This window comes from Pezoporus occidentalis, unplaced genomic scaffold (assembly GCF_034315485.1).
Source record: "Pezoporus occidentalis ecotype Australia unplaced genomic scaffold, CSIRO_AGI_Poc_V1 ctg8, whole genome shotgun sequence".
Classification (NCBI taxonomy): Eukaryota; Metazoa; Chordata; class Aves; order Psittaciformes; family Psittacidae; genus Pezoporus; species Pezoporus occidentalis.
Genome location: NW_026916158.1, coordinates 2,712,194 through 2,734,320, shown reverse-complemented (window position 1 = coordinate 2,734,320; position 22,127 = coordinate 2,712,194). Strand labels below are relative to the sequence as shown.

Sequence of the window (22,127 nt, the reverse complement as noted above, 5' to 3'; positions counted from 1 at the left end):
GCTGGGTCAGGTTCCCAGCAGCAAGCCGGCAGTGGGACCTGCCCATCAGAGGCCCAGGTTTGCTCCCTGCATGGGTTATCATGCAGATCCCCACATGCAGGTGTGCATTGCCCCCCTTCCCATCAGCCACAAGAAAGTGCTGTAGCTCATGGGCCCCCTTCCTGCCCACGGGGCTCCCAGGGACAGGAAGGGGAACTGGAGGCAGGTGCCAGAGACAGGGGCTCCCGGGAGGGCTGATGGCCTGCGGGGTTACCTATCAGTACTGCAGAACGAGTGACAGGGCTGTGGGAACCACATCTCCTCTGCACAGAGCAGGAAGAAAGCCAGCGGCAGCCATGCAATGCTGGAGACCCCCAGTCCCAGCACCACACAAGGGAAACACACACATGGTGTCTTGTCCCTGCTTCTAACTGGCTGTTCACCTGACGATAACTATGAGGACCACAGTCAGTCACTGCAACTGGAAAGAGTTTTAGCGTTTCAAGCAGCCTGAAGACACCACACAGGATGCTCAACTTTTGTTTTCCAATGCAAGAACCAGTAGCATCCTGTTCAAGGAGCAGCAAGCAGAGTGAGAGCAAAGTGATGTGCTGCCTTATTTAGTGTGTGGGCAATCCTGGGTACTCCTTGCCACAGGGTGCTGCGGATGTTAAAATCTTACCTGAGCTCAGAGAAACCAGATAAATTCCCAGATTTAAAACCATCGAGCGCTGCGGAATGCAGTGGCTGTCCTGCAGGGCTGCCCAGGGTGCCTGCAGCATAGCGGGGAGGGTGTGCTGTGCATTCCTGGACACTTCTCCTGGCCATGTACCTCTCCGCTGTGAGGAAGGCTCCTCCCCTTGGCATTGCAGAAGCTGCAGCTCCGAAGCAGCAAACCTATGCTCTGGTCTCCCCGGTGCAGATCCCCCATGCTCTGCCCCATCCCTGTGTGCTCTCTGGCTGTTCTTGCTCAGCGACGAGGAAATCCAAGCATGTTTTCCCTGAGGCTGCCCAGGGACATCACTCCCAGGACACCCGGCATCCCGCCTGCTTCTCAGCCTTTCCCTCCCACGGCGAGCTAATGGGAAGAGCTGCTAATTCCTCCCAGCACAGCTGTGGCCCTCCAGGGATCAGCCCCACAGCAATGGAGGGAGACGACTCCTGCCTGTGAGCCCAGCCTGGCCCTGGGAACATGGGCGGCTGTATTTTCATTGCAAATTAGGAATCAATCATAGCAGGAAATTCCCGTGCTGAGAACACTCTGGCTATTATTATTTTACAGCACTCGGCAGTGTTCTGGACACTTAGAAAGGCATGGCGCTATGGGGGTATTATGGGGCAAATTAGTTTTAAAAGTGGCTGTAGGAATTTTGGCCATTTGGCTTCTGGAGCGGGGTGGGCACAGGTGAAGGCTGGAGGGGCTTTGTGCTGCTTTCAGACACAGCAGCGCTCTGCAAAGAGGGAACCAGCACGCTCAGGAGAGAACACCTCTAGCCTGACCCCAGCTTTATTAATAACAAGTAATTAATATGAGAGCGGATGTGCTTTGTGCCTCTGAAGACCTTTTAAGATGTGATTATGTTGTGCTAATCTCACCCCGAAGTACTTCCCTGTTTAGACTGCACTGGGCCATTAAATATCTGAAAAGCCAGCAGAGACCCCCCCTCACTGCCCCGGGAAGTGCTCGGGATCTGTTCCCCAGCAGCCAGGCCCCACTTTCAAACCTTCTAAATCAAGTATAAAGCCGAGCCCATCTGGACTACCAGGAAAACACTGCCTCCCCCCATCTGCCTCTTATTACCCGCCGTGCCAGCCCGGCCCCGCTCCATCCCGCCCAGATGTGCTGCCCCGCGCTCGCCTCCCGTATTTCACAGCCGTCAGCAGGACTTCAAGGAGCAGCCGAAGGGCCTGTAACACTGCACAGGCTCTTAGCAAAGACATACATCCAGCTCCTTAACGCGTAGCTTCAGGCACATACCCTAACGAAAAGCACCTTTCCCCCACCCTTGGTCTTGCACCAGGCAGAAAGCTGGGGCGCTTGGAACTTACACACCAGGAGGTTTCTGAACCGCTTCCTCTTTGCCTAGCACATGTCCAGGCTATTGGTTTTCAGAGGTTCTCCTTTCTGAGACCCCCTAAAGCCAGGCAGCCCGTGTCCCACACCAAAGGCAGGGCAGGAAGGAGCAGGCGCCAGCAGCAAAGGCGAAGAGTTGGAGATAGATAGATACCTGCACCCCTGTAGTGAGCAGTGTGACTAAATTTGGGAGCAGCTTGCCTGGCACAGCGAAAAATCAACATTGAACCTAGAGCAAAATAACATATGCAGAGACCCAAACTAAGGAACAGCCCCTGTGTTCATCAGCTCAAAAGATCTCCTGTGCTAAAGCTTTCCTGTGACAGTTTCAGCACTTTCTGTGATGGCAGAAAACCCAAAGTAACAGACACTTCTGTTGAAGTTTGGCGCTTTCCTGGCCCTGGCGGCAGCCCAGGACTGTGGAGGTAAAAGCACACATCAGCCCTTCAGTTATGAAGGGCATTAGCCCCTTCATCCCAAGCTTCCTGTGCCAGTTGGTGCCACGCCTGCAGTTGGGGCTCAGCATCAGGCGAAGTTATGGTATAAGAACCATGTAGCCAGCCATGTTCAAACATTACTCTCCCAGAGAGGCCAGGGCAGGTAGCATTACAAACAGATCTCAGGGGTATGAGATTTGAGAGGGGAAAGAACAGCAAGTCTATTGTATCATTATGCCACTGTCTGCAGAAGGGTGTGCAAACCTGGTCCTACACAAGTCCCTGATGGACAGCGCTGACTGGGGACCCTACACTCCATCAAGCAACAGGAATCTTCCATTGTAGGTCATGGCAAGAAAAGCCCTAAGATGAAAATACTCTTCTTGGTTGCCCTTCAGTGCACAGCAGAGGTGCAGGGAAGGCTTTTAATATCAGTGAGGAGGAAAGAGAGAAGACAAAGGAAGAGGTCAGAGTGTTGTGATGGACATACAGGCACTGACACATCCATGATGTGGGGAAGAAGCCAAGGTGTAGGGCAGGAAACCTTGGGATGTCCTTCCCCAAGGACCACTTGCACCCTGCAGGTATCTGCCAGGGATGGGGAGGAGATGCAGGCAGGAGCCCCAAGGCTTCTGCGAGGAGGTCTAGCGATGTCTCCAGCTGGCCGGGACCGGCTTGTCCAGCATTTTGGTGCGGTACCTCCAGGGCCACAGGTCACCCTGGACCCTCTGCTCCCGGTGGGCCTAGGCAGGCTGTGGCAGATACTGCTTGTGTCGTGATGCCATCTAGTGTCGCTTGGCAGAAGGACCCGTGAGGCAGAAGGACGGCGCACAGAATCTCCAGGGACGCACCCCAAAACAGCCTGAGTGCTGGGACAGTCCTCATCCTATGACATAGGCACCCAGTGGCTCCAGACGGCAAAGGAGGACGACGGGCATTGCCCAGGTCATGCAGGGCAGCGAAGCTCAAAGTGGTGCCCAGGCTTGCTCGAGGGATCCTGGGGCGGCCAGGGCTTGGAGTCTCAGAAGCCTCACCGGTGGCGCTGAGCGGCCCCGGCGGCTGGTGGCCTGTTGGAGGAGAAAGGCGAGTATCCCCCAGAGCAGTGTGCAGCCTGCCTGCAGCACCAGTGCTGCCAGGCCCAGCACCAGGGACACCCGGCACTGCTGTGGGCTAGACAGCATGGACAAGCCCCAGGCGTGATGGCTGCTGGGGACCCGGGAGGGTGGCCAGGGGCTCGTGTGGTCTGGTACCGGGGGGACGGAAGGCACTGGGCACGGGATGGTGCCTGCAGTGGTGAGAGCTTTTTGAGGGGCAGTGGGAGTGGGCTGGGTGCCAGCAGTGGACAAGCCCTTCACAGTGGCATGGTCCCTCTTCCTGCCTCGTACAGGAACATGGTGGGTCAGGGTGTATGATGCTGGCAGGACCGTGCCTGGTGCAGCAGCCCTGGGCGATGGCGAGAGCGCCATAGGGAGCATTGAGATGAGGGAGATGTTGGATGTCATCCATGGGATGGTGGCTGGCCTCTCTGTGGACACCAGAACAGGAGGCATGTGTCTGGTGGTGGCTGCCAGTGGGCTGGTTGGTGCTGGTGTGGTAGCATAAGCTAGAGTGGACAATGCAGGCTCTGAGCTGGTGGTCCCCGGAGGCTGTAGCCTTATGATGGCTGGAGTTGGACACAGGCTGAAGGCCTCTTCTGGCACAGCTGGTGATGGCATGGTGATAGAAGTCTTGTGCAGCATGGTTGATGACAGGGTAGCAATGGAGACCTTTGGCAGCACAGCTGGTGATGGTGTGGTGATGGAGGTCTCAGGCAGCACCATTGATGGTGTGGTGATGGAGATCTTGGGCACATTTGTTAATGATGGTGTGGTGAAGAAGACCTTGGGCAGCACAGCTGGTGATGATGTGGTGATGAAGGCCTTGGATGGCGTAGCTGGAGATGGAGTGGTGAAGTGTTGCCATCCATCCATTGGCATGGATGGCAACATGGCAGAGGTGGCGACAGGTGACAGCATGGTTGGCAGTGTCATGACAGGAGAGGCTGCCAAGGAAAGGGTGGTTGTTGCTGCAGTGGGCAGGAAGGTTGACATCTCTTGCGATGATGTGGAGGTGGATGGCAAAGATGCGGTAAAAAAAGATGAAATAGACTGAGTAGCTGGGCAAATTAAGTGTTCATCCCTCAGCGATGCCACTGCTTGCCCTGCCAGGTGGGGTGGACTCTTGCATGACACTTGGGTGGACAATTTGACCTTCTCACTGTTGTTTAGGATCCAGCTGTGCAGGTAGCAGAGGTTGCAGTCGCATCTCCATGGGTTCCCACTTAGGTACACTGAGCTGAGCTTCTTCAAGGGGTCCAGAAGCCCTGGAGGAACACTCTCCAGCTGATTCTTCCGAAGGTTGAGGGTTTTCAGATTTGGGAGAGAAGCAAAGACCTCATCATCCAGAGCAGAGAGATGATTTGTGTCTAGCTGGAGGTCTGAGAGCTTGCTGAGCCCAGTGAAAGCTCCTCCTGGCAGGGTTGCTAGCTGGTTGTGGGACAAGATGAGTTTGCCAAGAGATGTGAGGTTGACGAAGATGCTGTCTGTAAGCGTGGCCAAACTGTTCCTGCCCAGGTCCAGCTCCCTCAGGTTTGCTATGGCGTCAAAAAGGCAGCAGGGGAGCTCTGTAATGCAGTTTGAACCCAGGGTGAGAAGCTTCAATTTGTTTAAGCCAAAGAAGCCCTGAGGTGGGAGAACCTGGATGAGGTTGTTGTCCAAGAGGAGTTTCTCCAGGTGAGGCAGACTCCTCAGAAGCATGGGTGGCAGCACCCTGAGCCTGTTGCTCTGCAGGTTGAGCTCCAGCAGCCCTGTCTGTCTGTCCAGCAGCCCCTCCGGGAGGTCCTGCAACTCATTCTCATAGAGCCGGAGGACTTGCAGCTGTGCAAGTTTGCTGAAGGCATCCCCATGAAGAGTCGTGATCCTGTTTCTGGCCAGGTCCAAAAACGTTAGATTGACAAGAGAATCAAAAATGCCTTCTGGAAGAGAAGGGATGGCATTGATGTGCAGGGAGAGCTCCCCCAAACTTCCCAGCCCATCGAACAGTCCTTTGGGGATGTATCTGAGGTGGCTGTCTCTCAGCTCCAGCCTCTGCAAGCTTGGGAGGTTTTGGAAAGTTCCCACAGCTAGTTCTTCTAACAAGGCACCAGAGATGTCCAAGTCCCTCAGGTTGTCCAAATTATCAAAGGCTCCAGGTTCAATTGTCTTGATCTTGTTGCCAATAAACAAAATCTTGACCAGGTTGGGCATGTACCTGAAGGCACCTTTCCTTATAGCAGTGATGCTGGTTTGCACAAAGATCATCTCAGAAATGAAGGGCTTTGCAATCTTTGGGATCTCTTTGACATCATTTTTTGTCCCTCTGTAGATCTCCTGGTAGTCTTTGGGCATCTCATATGGACCTTCATCCAGGGTTTGATCTTGGCATTTATGGAGATGGAAGGAAAGAAAGAAAAGGAAAAGGAAATGCTGGTACATTGTCCTGAAAAAGAGGTTGTAAAAACCAGTTACGAAGAAGAAAAATAAAAATCTCTTTCCACAGCTCATGAACTGTGGCACTGCACAGCTGCTCGGCTCCCGGGACTCTTCACACATCATAACTTGTGAGAAGAAGAGACACCACACAAGCCAATATGCACTGAATTACAAAAGTCTGCTGCTGTTGGTATCCAGGGACAGAGATGAAGGGAGAGCGAGCCAGCTCATGGCTTGGCACTGGGAGATGCTCCAGGAGGAGCAAGGGCTGGACTGTCTGTTCCCTGTCCTTCCTTCTCCCACGCCTGGCCTGCAGCTCAGCACCTGTTTGGGTGAAGAAGGCACAGTGCTGCTGCCCATTAGCACTGCCCCAGTGGGTCTGGTTACTCAGCAGGGCAACAGCCCATTCATGCAACAACAGAATCAGACAGCCCTGTGCTTGTTAATGAGGGATCAGCAAGGGTCCTGGGAGCCAGTCAACACCAGATGACCTTGTTTACTTGGAATTCCCACACTGTGCTGGATGCACTTGCTATTTCATTGGTGCTTTTCTCAGTCCAGGGGTCATTTAAAAGACAACTTCTAAGCATCTCCTTTTCAGGATTCTTGCTAATTGCATTATATTTTGGCCTTGGTTATGCAGCTCTGTCAGATAAAAATGGTTAACTTGTGAGCAGCAACCAAGTTTTAGAGCAAGGCTCATTAAAACATTAATGAGAGTCCACAAATGTAGTCTTTAATACCTAAGATTTAGGGCTCTGACCTGCAGTTAGGAAGTGAAGTCACAGATGCACACCCACCAGTCATGTAAAGCCCATCACTTCTATCCAGTCATTTGGAAACACTCAGCTGACACATTAGCTGGAGTTTAACTGCCATGAACATCATACTGGGACTGTAGTTTCCAGCTTCACAGCCCTGGGTGGGAGCAAGGGAAGTGCTGTGGGTTGCTTCTTGGGTGTCCATCAAAGCTGACCATGCAAAAAAAACTTGTGCTGGGAGGGTAGATTTGCTATGGAAAGCTTTTTTCTTTTTCCTAAAAATGCTGAAAGCTCAGCAAATACAGGAGGCCGAAAGCCACTGGGTTCAGAAAGAAAACAATGGGAGGTGATGTACGTGCCACCTGCCCCATGGGGTTCCTCAGGGCAGAAGATGCTGCTGATCCCTGCCCATCCCCTTGCCATGGAAACTCGGGTGCAGGAGCTGGGTCTGCGGGTGCTTAAGTGCCTGCTTCACTTCAGCTGCAGGAGCAGTGCCATAGGCTAAGTGCACAGGTGGGGGTGGCTGGGCTGAGTGCTTGGGTATGAAAATAAGCAATTTGGAACTGCAAAGCTCTTAAAGCCCTCCCTCACCCCCTCTGGCTGCAGTGGACCTCAGTGTGGTCCTGTACTTGTGCCACCCTCCAACAGCACAGGGACACCAAGGGACAGCCCCAGCTCACAGTGCTCAAGCCTCTCCGGCTCCATGCTGCAAGGAAGCCATCAACAGCCCCCCAGAGCAGCCCCTTACAGCACAATTTAAACAGCAAAACACAGTGGTTTGCATCACTTACTTGGCTGAGCACTTGCAAATGAGTCCAGCTGCCAGAGCGACGAGTGAGGCCAGCAGACAGGGGTCCATCACCTGGCTAGCTCTTTATCCACAGCCCAGGCACAGGGCTTGGTTTCATGTGAGGCACAGGGCTCAGGTCTGGGTGGGGAGATAACGGATGGCTGTGGAGAGGCAGTGAAGCTGTGCCCCCTGTGCGGGAGGTTGTTGCTGAAACCCCTCAGATGGGATGCAGGCACGTACTCACTAGGCGTTATCTGCTGACGCCACTTGACTCGTCACGTCCAGGGAAACCTGAAGATCTCCAGGCTAGTCTGTTTTGTAGCTGATGGCCTCTGCAGCCCAGTATATCCACCAGGATAACCCACCAGCTTCACCAGAACCACCCCCACTAACACAACAGAAAGGAGATTTCCTATTTGAAGCTCTTCTTATTAAAAATATTCTGCTGTTTCCTCCCTCAGGAATTAGTTTACATAGCTAAAGGTGCTGCTCTGAAGCCATTTATTTAAGCTTGGAGCAGGGATGACTTGTGTGGCAGGACAGGTACACTGACACCCAGATTCTTGGCTCAGCACTACACCTTCACACCTCGCTGGCCTCAGGTCTGGAGCTGTGTTGTGCTCTTCTCCACCCTAGCACAAGCCAAAGACACCCAAGCCACAGTGACACCCAAGGCTCCTGGCTGGTGCAGGGCATCTTGTGGAAAGAAGCCCTGTTTGTTGCAAAGACTTAAAATTACATTGCTTCTCAGTGGATAATTGCACTAATTGCATTCAAACATTTCTTCATCGGTTTCCACCTGCTCTTATTAAGGCTCATCTGGTGCTTGCTGGGTTTCATTATACCTTTCCTGGCAGATTCAAAACCACACAAACTCCTTCATATTTTCAGCAGCCTTACCCCTTTCCAGCATCAAAGCCATGCGTGTCCAGGTCCCCACTCACTTGATGGCAGGTTACTCCAGAAGCTGCAGGGCGGTGGGAACCAAGGGTGAATGAGAAAGCTCATAGTGGGAGTGACATCAGCCTCCCAATGCCTCAGCGTGGCAGCTATGCCAGAATCTGGAAAGCTGTAGCCAGCCACAACACCCCTGGTCCAGCCTGAGGTGGCCATGCAGTATCAGCTGGGAGATGGAGCGGAACAGTGGCAGTCCCCTGTGCAGACAGGCAGCAGGGTTGCCGTGCAGGACCGTGTCTGGGGGTGCAGCATTACCCACCTTCCTACCAGGAGCAAGGGGCCAGAAGTTCAGAGCACGGCCAGGATGGCAGCCAGCTGCCGGAGCAGGTCGGGCTGACACGACACGGACTCTCCTGGGAAAGGGCTGGCAGGGACGCATAGCTCCAAGCAAGGACCCCGGCTGCCCTGTCGGGGCAGGGCAGGCAGTGCTGGCTCTAAGGAGAGTGCGTGGCCGGGGCTGGCCGGGCTCTCCCGGCGCTCCGTGGTCCCGGAGCGAACACTGGCCCAGCGGCCGCAAGATGGTGCAGCAGCCTCGGGCGTGCGCCTCGCACACACGCACAAGTCAATGCACGCACAACACGCTCCTGCTCTTAGGGGAGGACCCCCCTTACCTGCCCCCCCTGCGTGGGCAGCGCCGCGGGGACTCTGCCACATCTCCATGGTCCCCGAGCCTCCCCGGTGCAGCCTCCGGGGCTGCGGGCCCAGCCCTGTCGGGGGGAGATGCGGGACCTGCCTGTGCACAGCCCTGGGCTGAGCCCCCCTGCAGCCAGGCAGCCCATGCCCCTCGCTGGGCAGCACTTGTCATGTCTCCCTTGGACACCCCAAACCCATGCATGCCAGGGGGTTAGTGCCAGGCTGCAGATGGGTCTTTGTGCTGCTGAGAGAAAGGGGGGCAGGAGATGGACCTGGAGAGCTGCAGTAGGCAGGGATGAGCATGCCAGAAAGTGGCACCTGCACCCTGCCAGGCACCTCCACCCCTGCCACACCATGCACAACCCCAGGCAAGTCCCCATTGCACCATGGCAACCTTCACCATTTCCCTCAGATATGTAGACAGAAGCAGAAGAGCAGTGTTTCCTCTCTCTGCCATAGTAACTGGTTACACAGAAATAATACATATATTTTAATTACATTTGAAATATACAGGAAGCACACAGCTGGAAGAATAAATACCACCAGCTCAGCTTTTGTGGAGAGCTCGGTGACAGCTGGTGACCATGGTAGGGGTAGCAGATCAAGACGGGGTGCTGTTTCCCAGGCTGGTTCAGAGGCTGCCAGTGCAAGAGTGGAGCAGAATCAGGCTCCTGCCCGAGCTCTAGGGCACAGTGGGAAGACCTGGAGATGTGGCCTCATCCCTGCTCTGTGCGGTGACCAGCACATTGACCTGCAGTGTGCCACAGCGGGAGTGCAGCACCCAGGCACCCTGGTACACCGGCCCCAGCCCCGCTGCCTGCCTGGGAGGAGGAGAGGGAGGAGGAAGGTGAAGGCTGAGCTGCTGGCAGCTCGTGGCATCACAGGCCATGCTTACGGTGCCCTCGGGGTTCCTGTAGGTGCACTGCCCTGGACCATGCTCCCCGTTCCAGCCCTCCTCCGGGGTGGCACCCGATGCTCCCGGGCACTGCAGCTGCCTGTGGGGGACCTCCAGCAGGGACCGTCCCTGGAGAGCAGCTGGGCTGGCACAGGAGGCTTGCGCATGGGTGAGGGGCTCGGCAAAGCCCTGGAGCCAGCTCAGGAGATAGGCAAGGTGGCAGTCACAGACCCAGGGATTGCTGCCCAGCCCCACTCGCACCAGCTCCTCATTGGCATCAAAGAGCCCCGGAGGCAGGCGGGCCAGGCGGTTGTGGTCCAACGCCAGGGCAGTGAGGAGGGGCAGCCCTCTCAGCAGCCCAGCCGGCAGGCTGGAGAGGTTGTTGTGGCTCAGATGCAGCGTTGCCAGCTCCGCCAGACCCTGGAAAACCCCAGCGGGAAGGTGGTCTATGGAGTTATATGACAACACCAGGGTCTGAAGCACAGACAGGTTGGCAAAGAGTCCCTGGGGCAGCATCTCCAGCCCATTGCGAGCCAGGGAAAGGTGGAGGAGGCGAGGGGTGCCGGTGAAGAGGGTGGCAGGCAGGGTGGCCAGGCGGTTGCCCTCCAAGCTGAGGACGGTGAGGTTCGGGAGACCAGTGAAGATGTCAGGGGACAGGCTGCCCAGAGCGTTGTGTTGCAGCTGCAGCCGCCGCAGCGCCCCCAGCCCCGCAAAGGCGTTGGCCGGCAGCTCCTCCAGCCGGTTCCCATCCAGGTGGAGCTCGGCCAGCAGGCCCAGCGCCCCAAAAGCTCCGTGGGGCAGCCGCGCCAGCAGATTGTCACTGAGCTTGAGGAGGCGGAGGGCGGTGAGGGGCGCCAGCAGCTCTGCTGGCAGCTCAGTCAGGACGTTCTGCGAGAGGTCCAGGGTCTGGAGGTGCCGGAGCGGGCGGAAGATGCCGGGGGGCAGTGCCTCGATCCTGTTCCCCGGCAAGCGCAGGTCCTGCAGGCAGCAGGCAGAGGCGAAGAGCCCTGGCTGCAGGGAGCGGAGGGCATTGGCACCCAGGGAGAGCTTGCTGAGGCTGGGCAGACCCGCCAGCAACCTGGGGCTGACTGCCGGCAAGGGGTTACCTGACACCTCCAGCTCGGTGAGGCCGGGCAGCCCCTGAAAGGCACCGTCCTCCAGGTCCTGGATGTTGTTGTTGAGGAAGACCAACTTGGTGAGGGTGGTGCTGAAGCCCAGAGCCCCACTGCGGACACTTCTCAGGGCAGTCTCCACAAAGAAGAGCTGGGTGGCGTTCCCTGGCAGGCCCACTGGGATCTCCCGCATCCTCTCCTCCGAGCAGAAGACTTTGGAGGTGTCATAGCACTGGCAGCTGGAGGGGCAGGGTAGGGGCAGCCCCCTCACCAGCAGGAACCCCAGTCCCAGCAGCATGTAGACCACCAGCCTGCACTGGAGAAGGAGCCGAGCCTCATCCCCTGCCTGAGTGAGGCAGAAATCTGTACCATCAGGCATGCACTGCTGAGGAAATGGCTTCCGCGGCCAAAAATGCAGCAGGAGCAATCTGTGGGGCACTGCTGGCATGGGCAGCTGCAAGGCCATGGAGGCAGCCCTCCAGCCCCAGCTGCCTGCAGCACTCAGTGCTCCCCGTGCGGGAATGGAGAGTGCTCCCCTCGCAAATCTCCCCCATGCGGTGCGTTGGGGCTCCTACCCTGAATCCCAGTCCCACTCTAGCCCACACTGTCACAACAAGGGTGGTGCCACCCTCACCAAAGGTCCCCCCATCCTTTGGGAGGAAGCATGTGAAGCACAGGGTTTGCTGCACACACTGGGTGGTGGGGATAACGCTGCAGGGCTGCCCTGCACTCAGTGACAAAAGGAGCAGGCTCCACCAGCTCTGTTTCTAACTGCCCATCAAGTACTTCATCCAACCTGCCTGAGGGACATTGAGTTTGATCAAATGCCTGTTCCCAGTCCATGGGATTCGCTTTTTGAGGCAGTGGCCTCCAGACCTCTGCCAGTCCATCCCTACTTTGGATACATTGCCATTGCTGCTGCATGACAGGGGATGCTGCCCAGCCCCAGCAATGCCCACATGCAGACAACACTCACAAGTGGGGCTATCCTGGGCTTAGTTGGTGCTCGACAGCAGTGTTGGGCTTGGCTTTTCCTTTCTACTTTCCACCATCCCACTTGTTTTCAGCACAGCCAACAGTAATTTCCACCTATCCCAGGCCCCCCAAGCTACCCGAGTGGCATGGCCACCACTTACCGAGTGTAACATCGTGGAGACTACCACGCAGCCCACAGCAGGTTTGCAGGGAGGCTGCTCACCAAGATGAAACAGTGTTTTCTGGGGCAGATGGGAAACCTGCAGGGAGCTGTGCCGGCTGAGGCGGAGCTGCCCCTCGCTGCTTATCGGCAACAACAACCGGCGTCCTTGGAGCGCTTCAAAAATAACCCAGCCACAGAGGGACAGGAGGTGAGGCCAGAGTCAGCTGCTGGTGAGCATCCTGGCAGGGAAGTGGGGTCCCGGCCCCAGACATCCACTGGCCTGGGGACGGTGGCAGGGTGCTGCTGTCACAGTTGGCACTAGTCCCACACCAAGGTCAGCATGCTTGATTCCCCCTGAGATTTCCCCTAGACTTTATGAAATCTCACTGGGAAATAGTGCTAGCACCCATCTCTTGCATGAGAGAGGGGACCAGGCACAGCTTAGCAAGGCAAGGCAATGCCATGGGGAGGGGACCACCCTGGACCATCACTTTGAGATGCATCATGTGTTTCGCATCCCATGAAGTGCACCCAGCTGGCCATGGGATGGCCAGAGGGGCCTGTGGACCAGCTGGACTCCCTGGGAACTTGCAATCCGCTTAGGAGAGCGGCATACACCACCGTGAGGGCTGCCTTGCAGGGGCCTGTGTTGGAACAGGCTGGGGAGGCAGCTGCCATGGGGGCACACTGAGTGGCAGGAGGAGGGACGCTTCAGCCAGGCTGATGGAGCACACAGTGAGCACAGAGGAACTCAGCTGATACAAGCCCACAGCAACCAGCTCTGAAGGGAGCCATGCGAGCTCCCGCCCCTGGGGTGGCACTGAGTAAAGTGTGCAGTAGGCAGTCAGTGTCTCCATCAAGAAGCTTGCTGAGATCTCAGCTCACTCTTCAAAAGCTATTCCCCTGCTGTTGGATTGCTGAGCCCTCCTTGTCCTGCAACACAGGTTGGAGTCCAGGGACCAGCACAAGCTGTGCAACCACAGCCCACTAACCCTTTCCTAGCCCCACCAGGCTGTATGGACTTTTCCTCAGTATGAAAGAAAAATCTCTTAGGAGTGAAGATCAGGCACACCTCCTGTTCCTGCTGGGTCATCGGGTCATTCCCCAGCCACGCACAGTGGAGGAGCAAATAAACCGTTCTCGGCACTGGGGATGGACAACTGTACTTTAATGGAGAGGTCACAGAGAAGCACCCAACAGCCCCGCAGCAGTCCTGTGTCTCCCACTGCCATGCAGGTCCCAGCCCAGAGGAGCATCCTAGATGTACACAAGTGTGGTGCTTCTTGCGCTTGACTTGGCTCCTGGGGCACTCATCCCATGGCAGCAACCCCCAGGCAGCCCAACACCACCAAACCATGTGCAGAGGTGAGCTGGAGCCCTCCGTGACCATGCTACATCTGGAGCCGGCAGGGTGGGCGCTGGGTGCAGCTGCTGCAGGGGCATGGTGTGGCAGCCACCTGTGAACTGCAGAGCAGCAGAGCTTGCTGACTCCCCGCTGTGCACTGCCAGCATCCCCACTGCCCGAGGGATGTGCACGCAGCAGGGCTGGGCACATGGGGGGGGATACTCGCGGGAGGAAGAGGAAGGAGCATTGGCAGGCAGAGCAGGGCCAGGCTGTTCACTAGCTGGTGGAGGATGCACAGGGTATTGAGGCAGCGAGGACTAGGGATGGGGTGCAGCAGGAGCAGCCCCGGCACGCTCCCACTGCCTTCGGGCATAAGGATGCAGCCCCTGCAGATACTTCACCCCCATTCTCCCACCCGGTAATTCCCCCGCACGCAGCAGAGGCCGGTGTCCCGGACGCCGCGGGGCACAGGAGAGGCAGCAGGAGGGGGCAGGAGGCTGTGCGGGCCAGGGAAGGTGCTGGCTGCCTGCGGGCAGGGCGGCAGCGTGGAGCGGTGCGGGTGTGCCAGCCCGGCAGCAGCGCCCAGCCCGTCGGCGAGGGCACGGCAGCACCGGGTGTGCGGCTCCTGCCCGGGCGGGGGCAGAGGCTGGGGCATGGCGGGAGCAGCGGGCAGCAGGCGGTGAAACGACAGGTAGCACCAGAGGGGACAAAGCAACGTGAGGGACAAGGGAGTCCTGTTTGAGTTAAGCACCATCATGAATGACCAGGCTGTGGCTCTCTGCTTGAGGGGTCCCCTCTCGGCATCGCAGCTGCTGGCCCCCGGGCAGGGGATGAGCACAGAGGCGGGAGGGGCTGGGAACGGGGCAGCCATGGGCGGTCACCCAGGTGGACACCCTACTGCAGAACAAGGGCAGGGCAAAGCAGAGCAGGACAGGGGACATGCAGCACGCACAGTGATTGTGGCCCATCCCAATCAGCAAGGGCAGCTGATGCAGAGCCACTGTCATGTCCCTTGGCCCATTGGGGAGGGAATGCCCCACCAGTACCATTACCCCAGGGTCTGTTGGGTGCTCATGCTTCATTGGGCGCCTTCATTCTCATAAGCACAACTTGGCTCTTCTTCCTGCAGCCGTAGACCACCAGCGCCACCAGAGCGGCAAGCAGGGCCGCACACACCAGCACAATGACCGCCACCACCACCCCACTCTGTGTGCTTGTCAGCCCCCACTGCCCCCTCTCCTCTTCCTCCTCCTTCTCCTCATCCGCCTGTGGGGAGACTGGCAGCCCCATGGGGGGCTCCGTCCAGGCACCCTCGGGTAATGCCACCTCAGAGGGGCCAGCAGGGAGCGGGGTGCTGGGACGGGGGGAGGCAGTGGAGGGCACGGGGACGAGGAGCTGGTCCTGCGGCAGCCCAGCGATGGGGGTGCCCCACAGGGAAGGGGGCTGGGCACAGAGGGGGGGTGTCTCGCCCACCTTGTGGAGGTTGTCCTCCAGCCAGCCCCGCAGGGGCAGGATGCCCTCGTCACAGCGCCAGGAGTTGTTGTGCAGCTTCACCTCTTGCAAGGCAGCCAGAGGGGAGAAGATGCCGGCGGGCAGGTACTCCAGGGCGTTGGAGTGCAGCTGCAGGTGCCGCAGCCCTGGGGTAGTGCTGAAGAGGCCCCGCGGCAGCATCTGCAGCTGGTTGTGGTGCAGGGAGATGTTCTGCAGCTTGGGCATCCCTTCCAGTGTCTGGGCATCCAGGCGGCGCAGGGCGTTGGAGTGCAGAGACAGCTCCAGCAGCTCTCCCAAACCCTGGAAAGCACCCCGTGCCACGGAGCGCAGCCGGTTCTTGCTGAGTACCAGGAGCTGCAGCTGGGTGAGGTTTCCAAAGACAGCGGTAGGGAGGGTAGAAAGCTCATTATCGTAGAGCCACAGCTCCCGCAGGTTGGGCATGGGCCCGAAGGCACCGGGGGAGATGTCCCGCAGGCGGTTGACGTGCAGGGTGATCTTAGCAAGGGCACGCAAGGGCAAGAAGACACCGCTCGGTAGGGTGACAAGGAGGTTATTGGACAGGTAGAGCTTCTGCAGGTTTCCATTGTGCACAAAGAGCTCCGGGGACAGCGTCTCCAGCTGATTCTGGTGCAGTCCTAGTTCCTGCAGCTCGGGCAGCCCATCAAAGGTGCCCACTGGGATCTGCCGGAGCCGATTCTCATAGAGTCGCAGCACCTGCAGCCGCGCCAGCCGCTCAAAGGCCCGGCGTGGCAGGTGGTCGATGTCATTCCTGGCCAGGTTGAGCTTGGTAAGGCTGGTGAGATGGTCAAACACCCCCTCCTTCAGCTCCTGCAGGTTGTTCCCGTGCAGCTGCAGCTCCTTCAGGTTGCTCAGGTGGGAGAAGTGGGAAGGCTCCACCTGAAGGATCTGGTTGCTGGAGAGGAGTAGAGACTCCAGCTTGCCCAGGGGCTCGAAGACCTGCACGGGGAGCTCCTGCAGCTTGTTGCTGGACAGGCTGAGGTAGCGCAGGTCGGGCAGGTGCTGGAAGGCCCTGGGGCTGATGCGCGACAGGTTGTTCTTCTCGATGCGCAGCCCGATCAGTAGGGAGGCGTTGCCAAAGGATGCGTCTCCCAGCTCAGTGATGAGAGTGTTGATGATCTGCAGGGTCATGGCGTTCTCAGGAATGGGGCTGGGGACTGTAGTGATGCCAGCACCGGAGCACTCCACCTGGGCAGTGCGGACGCACTGGCATTGCTCTGGGCACTGGCCACTGGCCAGCTGGATGCCCACCAGCAGCAGCAGCCACCGCTGCCAAAATCCCTGCTCCATTAGGCCTGCAGGAAAAACAAAGCAGGGGGGCTCAGCAATTCCCCCGCTCCCTGGGCCTCCACCAGGGATGGGTGCTGCTTCCTGGGAAAGGCCACCAAGGCTGTGGCCATCCTGCCCCCAGCATGGCAGCAAGGCAGAAGAGGGTGGGCAAGAAAGGCTGGGGGCAGGCAGCCAGGCAGGAGAGCAGGGCAGGACAGAGCTGGGGGCTCTCGTGCCTGTCTGCCATACCACAGCTATTAGTGGCACCGCTGGCGTCTCGCTCAGCTCCTGCAGTGGCCAGGAGTGTGGTTTCCTGTTTTGTAGTGTGTGTGGTGAGTGGCTACCAGAGGTACTGGCCTGGCACCACCAAACAGCCCAGACCTTCACCAGAGCTGTCCCGCAGCACCCGCAGCAGGGTGGGTCCCAGGAATGCTGCTTAGGGCCAGGAAGAAAGGCCCTCCCCAGCACACTCAAGCACCCTCCTGGCTCTAAGCTCCTCTTGTGGAGCCAAAAGCAGCACCAGCACCCGCTGCCAGGGCATGCTTTAGCTCCAGTCCTGCAGGAGCCTGGGTCAGTGGGACCCTCTGCCAGCTGCCCAGCCCAGGGTGGGTACACGGCTGGCCCTGTCTGCACCTCATCCCCAGCAAAAGGTCTCAGCCCTGGCCAATTTTGGCTGTGAGAATGGGGTGTCTGGTGTGCAGGCTGGTCCCAGAGGTAGTGCCCAAAGAAACTCTAAAGCGTAGGGAGAGTGATGGCTCTGCAGTGAGGCCCTCCATCATCCTATGAAAAGCATGGCCACTATGGACACCCTCTCCTCCCTCCTCTGGCCTGGGAGCTTTCTCCCTCCCTAGATTAAAGCAGCAGTCTTGTGCCAGGCTGTCATGGAGCAGTCCCTGCTAGCAGCTTCAAGTGGCACAAGGGGTGGAGAAAACCTGTGTCCCGCCATCCCTGAGCACAGCTCAGCCAAACGGGCAAGTCCAGCAGTACAGGGGTCCAGGCACGGTGCCCCAGCTGGCACAGCACCCCGGGATGCTGGGCCACAGCCCCTGCCCTATGCTCTGGGCTCCTTCCAGGGAACACGCTTACTCTCCGGCAGGGAGGGAGGAACCCTTCACAAGCCAGCACAGTTTATGTTTCCATATGGAAACAATCTGCATCCAAGAACAGCTTTGTTTATAGCAAGCCACTTATAAACTTCCCCAAACACTCTGCACATCAAAGCCCAGTTCATGTCACTCCCTGGTAAGGCAGCTCGGAGAGCATCCACACTGAAGCGTCCTTCAGGAAAGACAGCTGAAAACAATTTGTCTTCTCTTTTCGTCTAGGGACAAAAAGCATCTTACAGACCAAGGGGCTGAATATCCCTTGCCACTCAGCCCCTCAGCATCCCACTGCTCCTAACTTCAGCCCCCCACAATCTTACTTTGCCCCCCTTAATTTTCTCTATTGGTTATCATTTAAGATACGTTGTCTATATAACTAATTCAGCTCCCACAGTGTCATCTCACTTTGTTGGAGAGCCCTTGCAAGACAAACATCTCCATCAAATCAAACGATGATGAACATGCAGATCCCACCACCCCTTGGACCTCTCCCAGGAGTCCTCCTGGCCCAGGCGCACTCACAGGATCAGTAGCAAAGAGGAGACTTACCCGAGTGTCCTGCAGCCGCGAGCGCCGAGTGAGCACAGCTCTGAGCTGACAAGAGAGCCAAGTGTGGTTCATGCTTCCCCTCCCAGTATATAACCCGTCCAAATCAATGAATCAGCACAGGGGCAGTGGCGGGGTTAGGGAAAGCGCTGGAGCAGAGCTGCTTCCAACTCCTGTTTCCTCAGCAAACATACCAAGAGTCTCGAGGATGGAGTTTTGGGTTTCCCTCTCCTGAAGCCCAGTGCTCTTGTTTGAAGACAAGCAGATGGCCTCATGAACATGGGGGGCTCATATCAGCCAGTGCGCAGATAGCAGCTCAGCCCTGGGAGCACCTCTTGGTCCCTGGTGGGAGGGAGTGGGTGCCCCCATCCATGACGGCAGGCAAGACAAAGCCAGGTCCCATGGCACAATCCTGCCCTTCCTAGCACACATTCACACTGCTCTGCCCCATGGCATCACCTCGGCACATGCGCAGTGCTTGCCTCCCTAGCTATGGCTCCTGCCAGTGTCAGGACCTCTGGCCATGCCCCAGCCCAGGGCCAGCAGTGCAGGCAGCTCCCCCCCCTCCGCACACTGACCATGCCTGGGGTTCACCATCCCAACCACAAACAGGCCAGGAACTCAAGCACCCACTCCAGGGCTCTGTCCCTCAGATACCTTGCCCAGCCCAGCCAGGGAGCGGTCACCAAACGGGTCAGTAGCACTGCTGGTGCCAGCCAGAGGCCAGGCTGCTCCAGAGAGCACCCACTGCCACCACTATACCTGTGGGCGCCAACAGACCCCCTCAGCATCAATGGCAGGCAGCCTTTCAACCCCAAAGTGGTACATGCTGCCATTTCCCAGGGGCTGCCATGGCTACAGCCCATGTGCTGCTCTTCATCCTCAGCAGCTCTGACACATGGGTGACACATCCCAAAACTCAGGGGTGTTCAGAAAGCAGGGTACAAGCCCATCACATCCACTTGTTCAAAGGTATCTGCTGCCACCCATGTACTGTCCCCTCCAGCCCACATGGGCGCACAGGGGTGCCTTGGGTCCCCACCACCTAGCCCACGTCACTACCCCATCACCCACTTTTCCCGGGCAGCCCTTGTCCAGCAGCTGCCAGGAACGGATATTGGGGCGGAAACAGCTATGGAAAGCCAGTGTGCGTGAATGCTTTGGGCTTCCCGGAGCCAGAGCAGCCCCGTGCTAACCACGGGGCAGCTGGAATGTCCCTGACCATGTCTAATCCCGTCTCAGCCCACCCATGTTTCCGCCGGCTGCAGCAGCCCCTGCTCACGTCCCAGCCAGCGCTAACGAGCTGCTTGTGATGGGAACAACACGGAGCTGCTGCAGAGGGGGCAGGACGCTGCCTCCATCCCCATGCAGCCCCATGTCCTGACATGCTGCAAGGGGTGGGAGGGCACAGGGCAGTGCAGGCGATGAGGCGTCCTGCTCAAGAAGGGGACCAGACCAGGATGAACAGCAGACAAGGGATGGAGAGGGGACTTTTCAGCCAGGCTCAGAGGAAGGCAACAGGGATCGTGGGAAGAGGGTAGGGAGTGGGACCTCCGCTGAAGTCAACCACTGCTGATGTGGTAGAGATTGCATAGGGAGCCTATCTGCCACTGGACATGCCAGATGGCTATGGACCCCTTCCTGAATGGGGAGTCAGCACCAAGGCTGGGGCTGCCCCCAGCCATGCTCCCTGCCTGCTCCGGGGGCAAAGCCCAGGCATTTGGGCACAGAGAAGGGGCATTTTGGAAACACCACCCGCAAGTGCTTCAGCTCACGCTCTATTGACACAGCAGATTTTCCCAGCAATGCGGTTCCCAAAATAACCTTCCCGCTTCCTTGACAGCAGTGCAGCTGGAGGTCAGGCAGCAGGCTTGGGAGCTGCCCGCTCCCTGCAGCCCTGGCACAAGAGCAGGGCTCTCATGGCCTTATCACATCCTTATCACCGCCTCTGTCTGCCCACTGCCAGCGCTGCCGGGTTCCTGCCGGCTCTGACTCATCCCAGAAGCACACAGCTTTTCAGAAAGGCAACACAGGAATTAAACCCCAGCACTTCCGAAAAACCACCCCCCCAAGCCCAGTCCGACAGAGGAACGCTGGACTCAGCTTCTTCCAAGTAGCATAGCCTGAGACGGACAGGGATGTGGTGGTGGGTACCCTCAAACACCCTGCCCCCAGGAAGGGGGGTGATCAGGCCATGGTTCTAGTGGCCACACAGAGTGCCCAAAGCTTCAAAGAAACCCTGCCAAAATCCCAGCCGCCTCTACCCAGGCCTTGAGAGCCTGGCTCCAGCTCCTGGCTGGGAAGGAGAAGTCTGATTTCAAGACATCCCTAAAAATAAATCAAGGCTGAGTAACAGCACAATCCCGGGCACCGCACCCACAGTGGGGAGGGAGCCGCGCCCAGAGGTGAGCACACAGGAGCTTGCCCCAGGCTATGCACAGGGGAGGGAAGCAGGAGGTGTGAGAGCCTGGGACAGCCGCACAGACACGCTCTGCACATCTGGAGGGAAGAGGCAGCTCTCCGAGACAGCATGTGGATGTGATTGAGGGTAACGTAAGTGTTCTGAGGGGGAGGCTGCTCCACATAGCTGGGAGCTCGCACGGTGCTGGATGGAGCAAAGCAAGCCTTGTGCTGCAGGAAGCCCCAGGGTCCAGCAGTGCTCTGGGAACTTTCCCCACCTCCAGCCACACCAGCCAGAGGAATGCTGAGCCCCTGAGACCCCCTGTCTGAGCTCGGGACAATGTGGAGTCACTGCCATGTCCCTGCATCCCTAAGGGGGTGTAGGACCCCAAGCGTGGGCATCTGCCAGACCCTGTGCCCCAGTGAGATTGGGCCAGCAGCAAAACCTGCGGTCAGGGCTGGGCTGGGGAGTGGCTCCTTCCCCCCGAGCCCCCAGCCCTCCTTGCCTGCACACACAGTGTTCTGATGCTGCTCCTCTGTCCATGGAAGAGCAGGAGAGCCCCCAGAACTTCCCGCAGGTATTTCTCTGCATGCAGCTGAGCCCACAGGAGCGCTGGAGATCCTGTGGCAAAGCGGTCCCAGCCAGAGTTACCCCTTGTGCTTTGACATAATCCTGCCTGAGGCTCCTGGAGGCTGTCAGGGATAGGAACTGGCAACGCCTGGCTACGCTCTCCAACTCACTTGTACTAACAGGACTGGGTTCTCAGCCCCTCCAGGGCTCCCGTCTGTCCTATGACCATTGCACAGGCCCTGGTGCTCCCCCATGCCGAGCTCAGCCCCAAAACGCCACCATGGGAAGGTTTCAGGAGCCCCCCGACAGCAGCATCCCTTATTGTCGAGGAGGTCCGCCTCACTGCCACACGGCAGGACAGCCCGGGGTCCGTCCGTGCTGGCGCAGCTCCGGCGCATCCCTCCAGCAAAGCCGGGCTGCTCTGAATCACCGGGGGCTCGCGGCTGCTTGGAAAAACTCATGTAATCGCTAAAATTAGCAGCCTGTGGGCTGGGCCGGGAGCCCGCAGGGCTCATCTGCTAAACAGCTGAGCACGCTCACCCAGGCCGCTGCTGCTCCCCCGCCCCTGCTCCCCTCTCCAGCTCCCGGCAGAACCGGCACCCCTGGGAGGGACGGGGTGTCCCGAGGCCCCGCAGCGCTGGACCCCCCATTGCTTTGCGCTGCTGCAAAGCGCCCGCCCTGCCATGAGGAACCCCCTCGGTGGCCCCTGGTGCTCACAGCGAGCGGCTGGCCCGGGGCACCCGGCCAGGCTCTGCTCTGCTGAAGGGAGGAGCAGGGTGTTGGCTGGGCCGGGGTCCAGGGAGGGGATCCCTGCAGTGCTCTGGTGTGGGCAGCACCTCCTGGCCGGGCCGTGCAGCAGGACACAAGCTCAGGCACAACCGAGGGGGGAAGGAAGGAGCATTAGTCAGACCCTCAGGGACCAGCTGGGTCCCACAGCACCCATAGAGAGGCAGCAGCAGCAGCCCCTTCCCCATCACACGCCCATCCTAATCCTTTGAGGAGCCCAGACCTGAGGGCTTCTCCACAGGGGCAGGGCCAAGCCTTTACAGCATTTTCAGCACCCTGTTTGAGGAACGCAGGGCCAGGGAGCCCTCACTGC

General features: G+C 58.3%; 2 protein-coding genes across 3 annotated transcripts; both read right to left on the bottom strand.

Annotated features, from left to right (window-relative positions):
* Positions 1-3,369: 3,369 nt before the first annotated feature.
* On the bottom strand, positions 3,370-9,525 carry LOC134155801 (carboxypeptidase N subunit 2-like). 2 transcript variants are annotated; one of them, XM_062603376.1, is made up of 3 exons: positions 7,552-9,525; positions 4,371-6,006; positions 3,370-4,295 (listed from the first exon to the last, which is right to left on the bottom strand). In XM_062603376.1, exons 1-3 carry the CDS (start codon positions 7,617-7,619, stop codon positions 3,456-3,458), a joined length of 2,544 nt encoding a protein of 847 aa, XP_062459360.1. In that variant the 5' UTR covers positions 7,620-9,525; the 3' UTR covers positions 3,370-3,455. The 2 variants fall into 2 exon arrangements, with proteins under 2 accessions (XP_062459360.1, XP_062459359.1); XM_062603375.1 differs by having other exon boundaries at positions 3,370-6,006.
* Positions 9,526-9,617: 92 nt separating this feature from the next.
* LOC134155747 (uncharacterized) lies at positions 9,618-21,215 on the bottom strand. Its single transcript, XM_062603222.1, has 5 exons — positions 20,497-21,215; positions 14,704-16,434; positions 14,046-14,482; positions 12,284-12,496; positions 9,618-11,493 (listed from the first exon to the last, which is right to left on the bottom strand). The coding sequence occupies exons 1-5, from the start codon at positions 20,813-20,815 to the stop codon at positions 9,823-9,825; spliced, it is 4,371 nt and encodes a 1,456-aa protein (XP_062459206.1). The 5' UTR covers positions 20,816-21,215; the 3' UTR covers positions 9,618-9,822.
* Positions 21,216-22,127: the final 912 nt, after the last annotated feature.

What these genes read in the sequence shown, in the direction of transcription:
- LOC134155801 (XM_062603375.1), bottom strand. Translation starts at nt 7,619, where the DNA reads ATGGACCCCTGTCTGCTGGCCTCACTCGTCGCTCTGGCAGCTGGACTC. An exon ending in ATTTGCAAGTGCTCAGCCAA is followed by an intron (nt 6,007 to 7,551) that starts GTAAGTGATGCA and finishes CCTCTTTTTCAG; the next exon opens with GACAATGTACCAGCATTTCC.
- LOC134155747 (XM_062603222.1), bottom strand. Translation starts at nt 20,815, where the DNA reads ATGGCAGTGACTCCACATTGTCCCGAGCTCAGACAGGGGGTCTCAGGG. An exon ending in GAAGGCGCCCAATGAAGCAT is followed by an intron (nt 14,483 to 14,703) that starts GAGCACCCAACA and finishes CCCCGTTCCCAG; the next exon opens with CCCCTCCCGCCTCTGTGCTC. An exon ending in TCTCCACGATGTTACACTCG is followed by an intron (nt 11,494 to 12,283) that starts GTAAGTGGTGGC and finishes TGCCTCACTCAG; the next exon opens with GCAGGGGATGAGGCTCGGCT.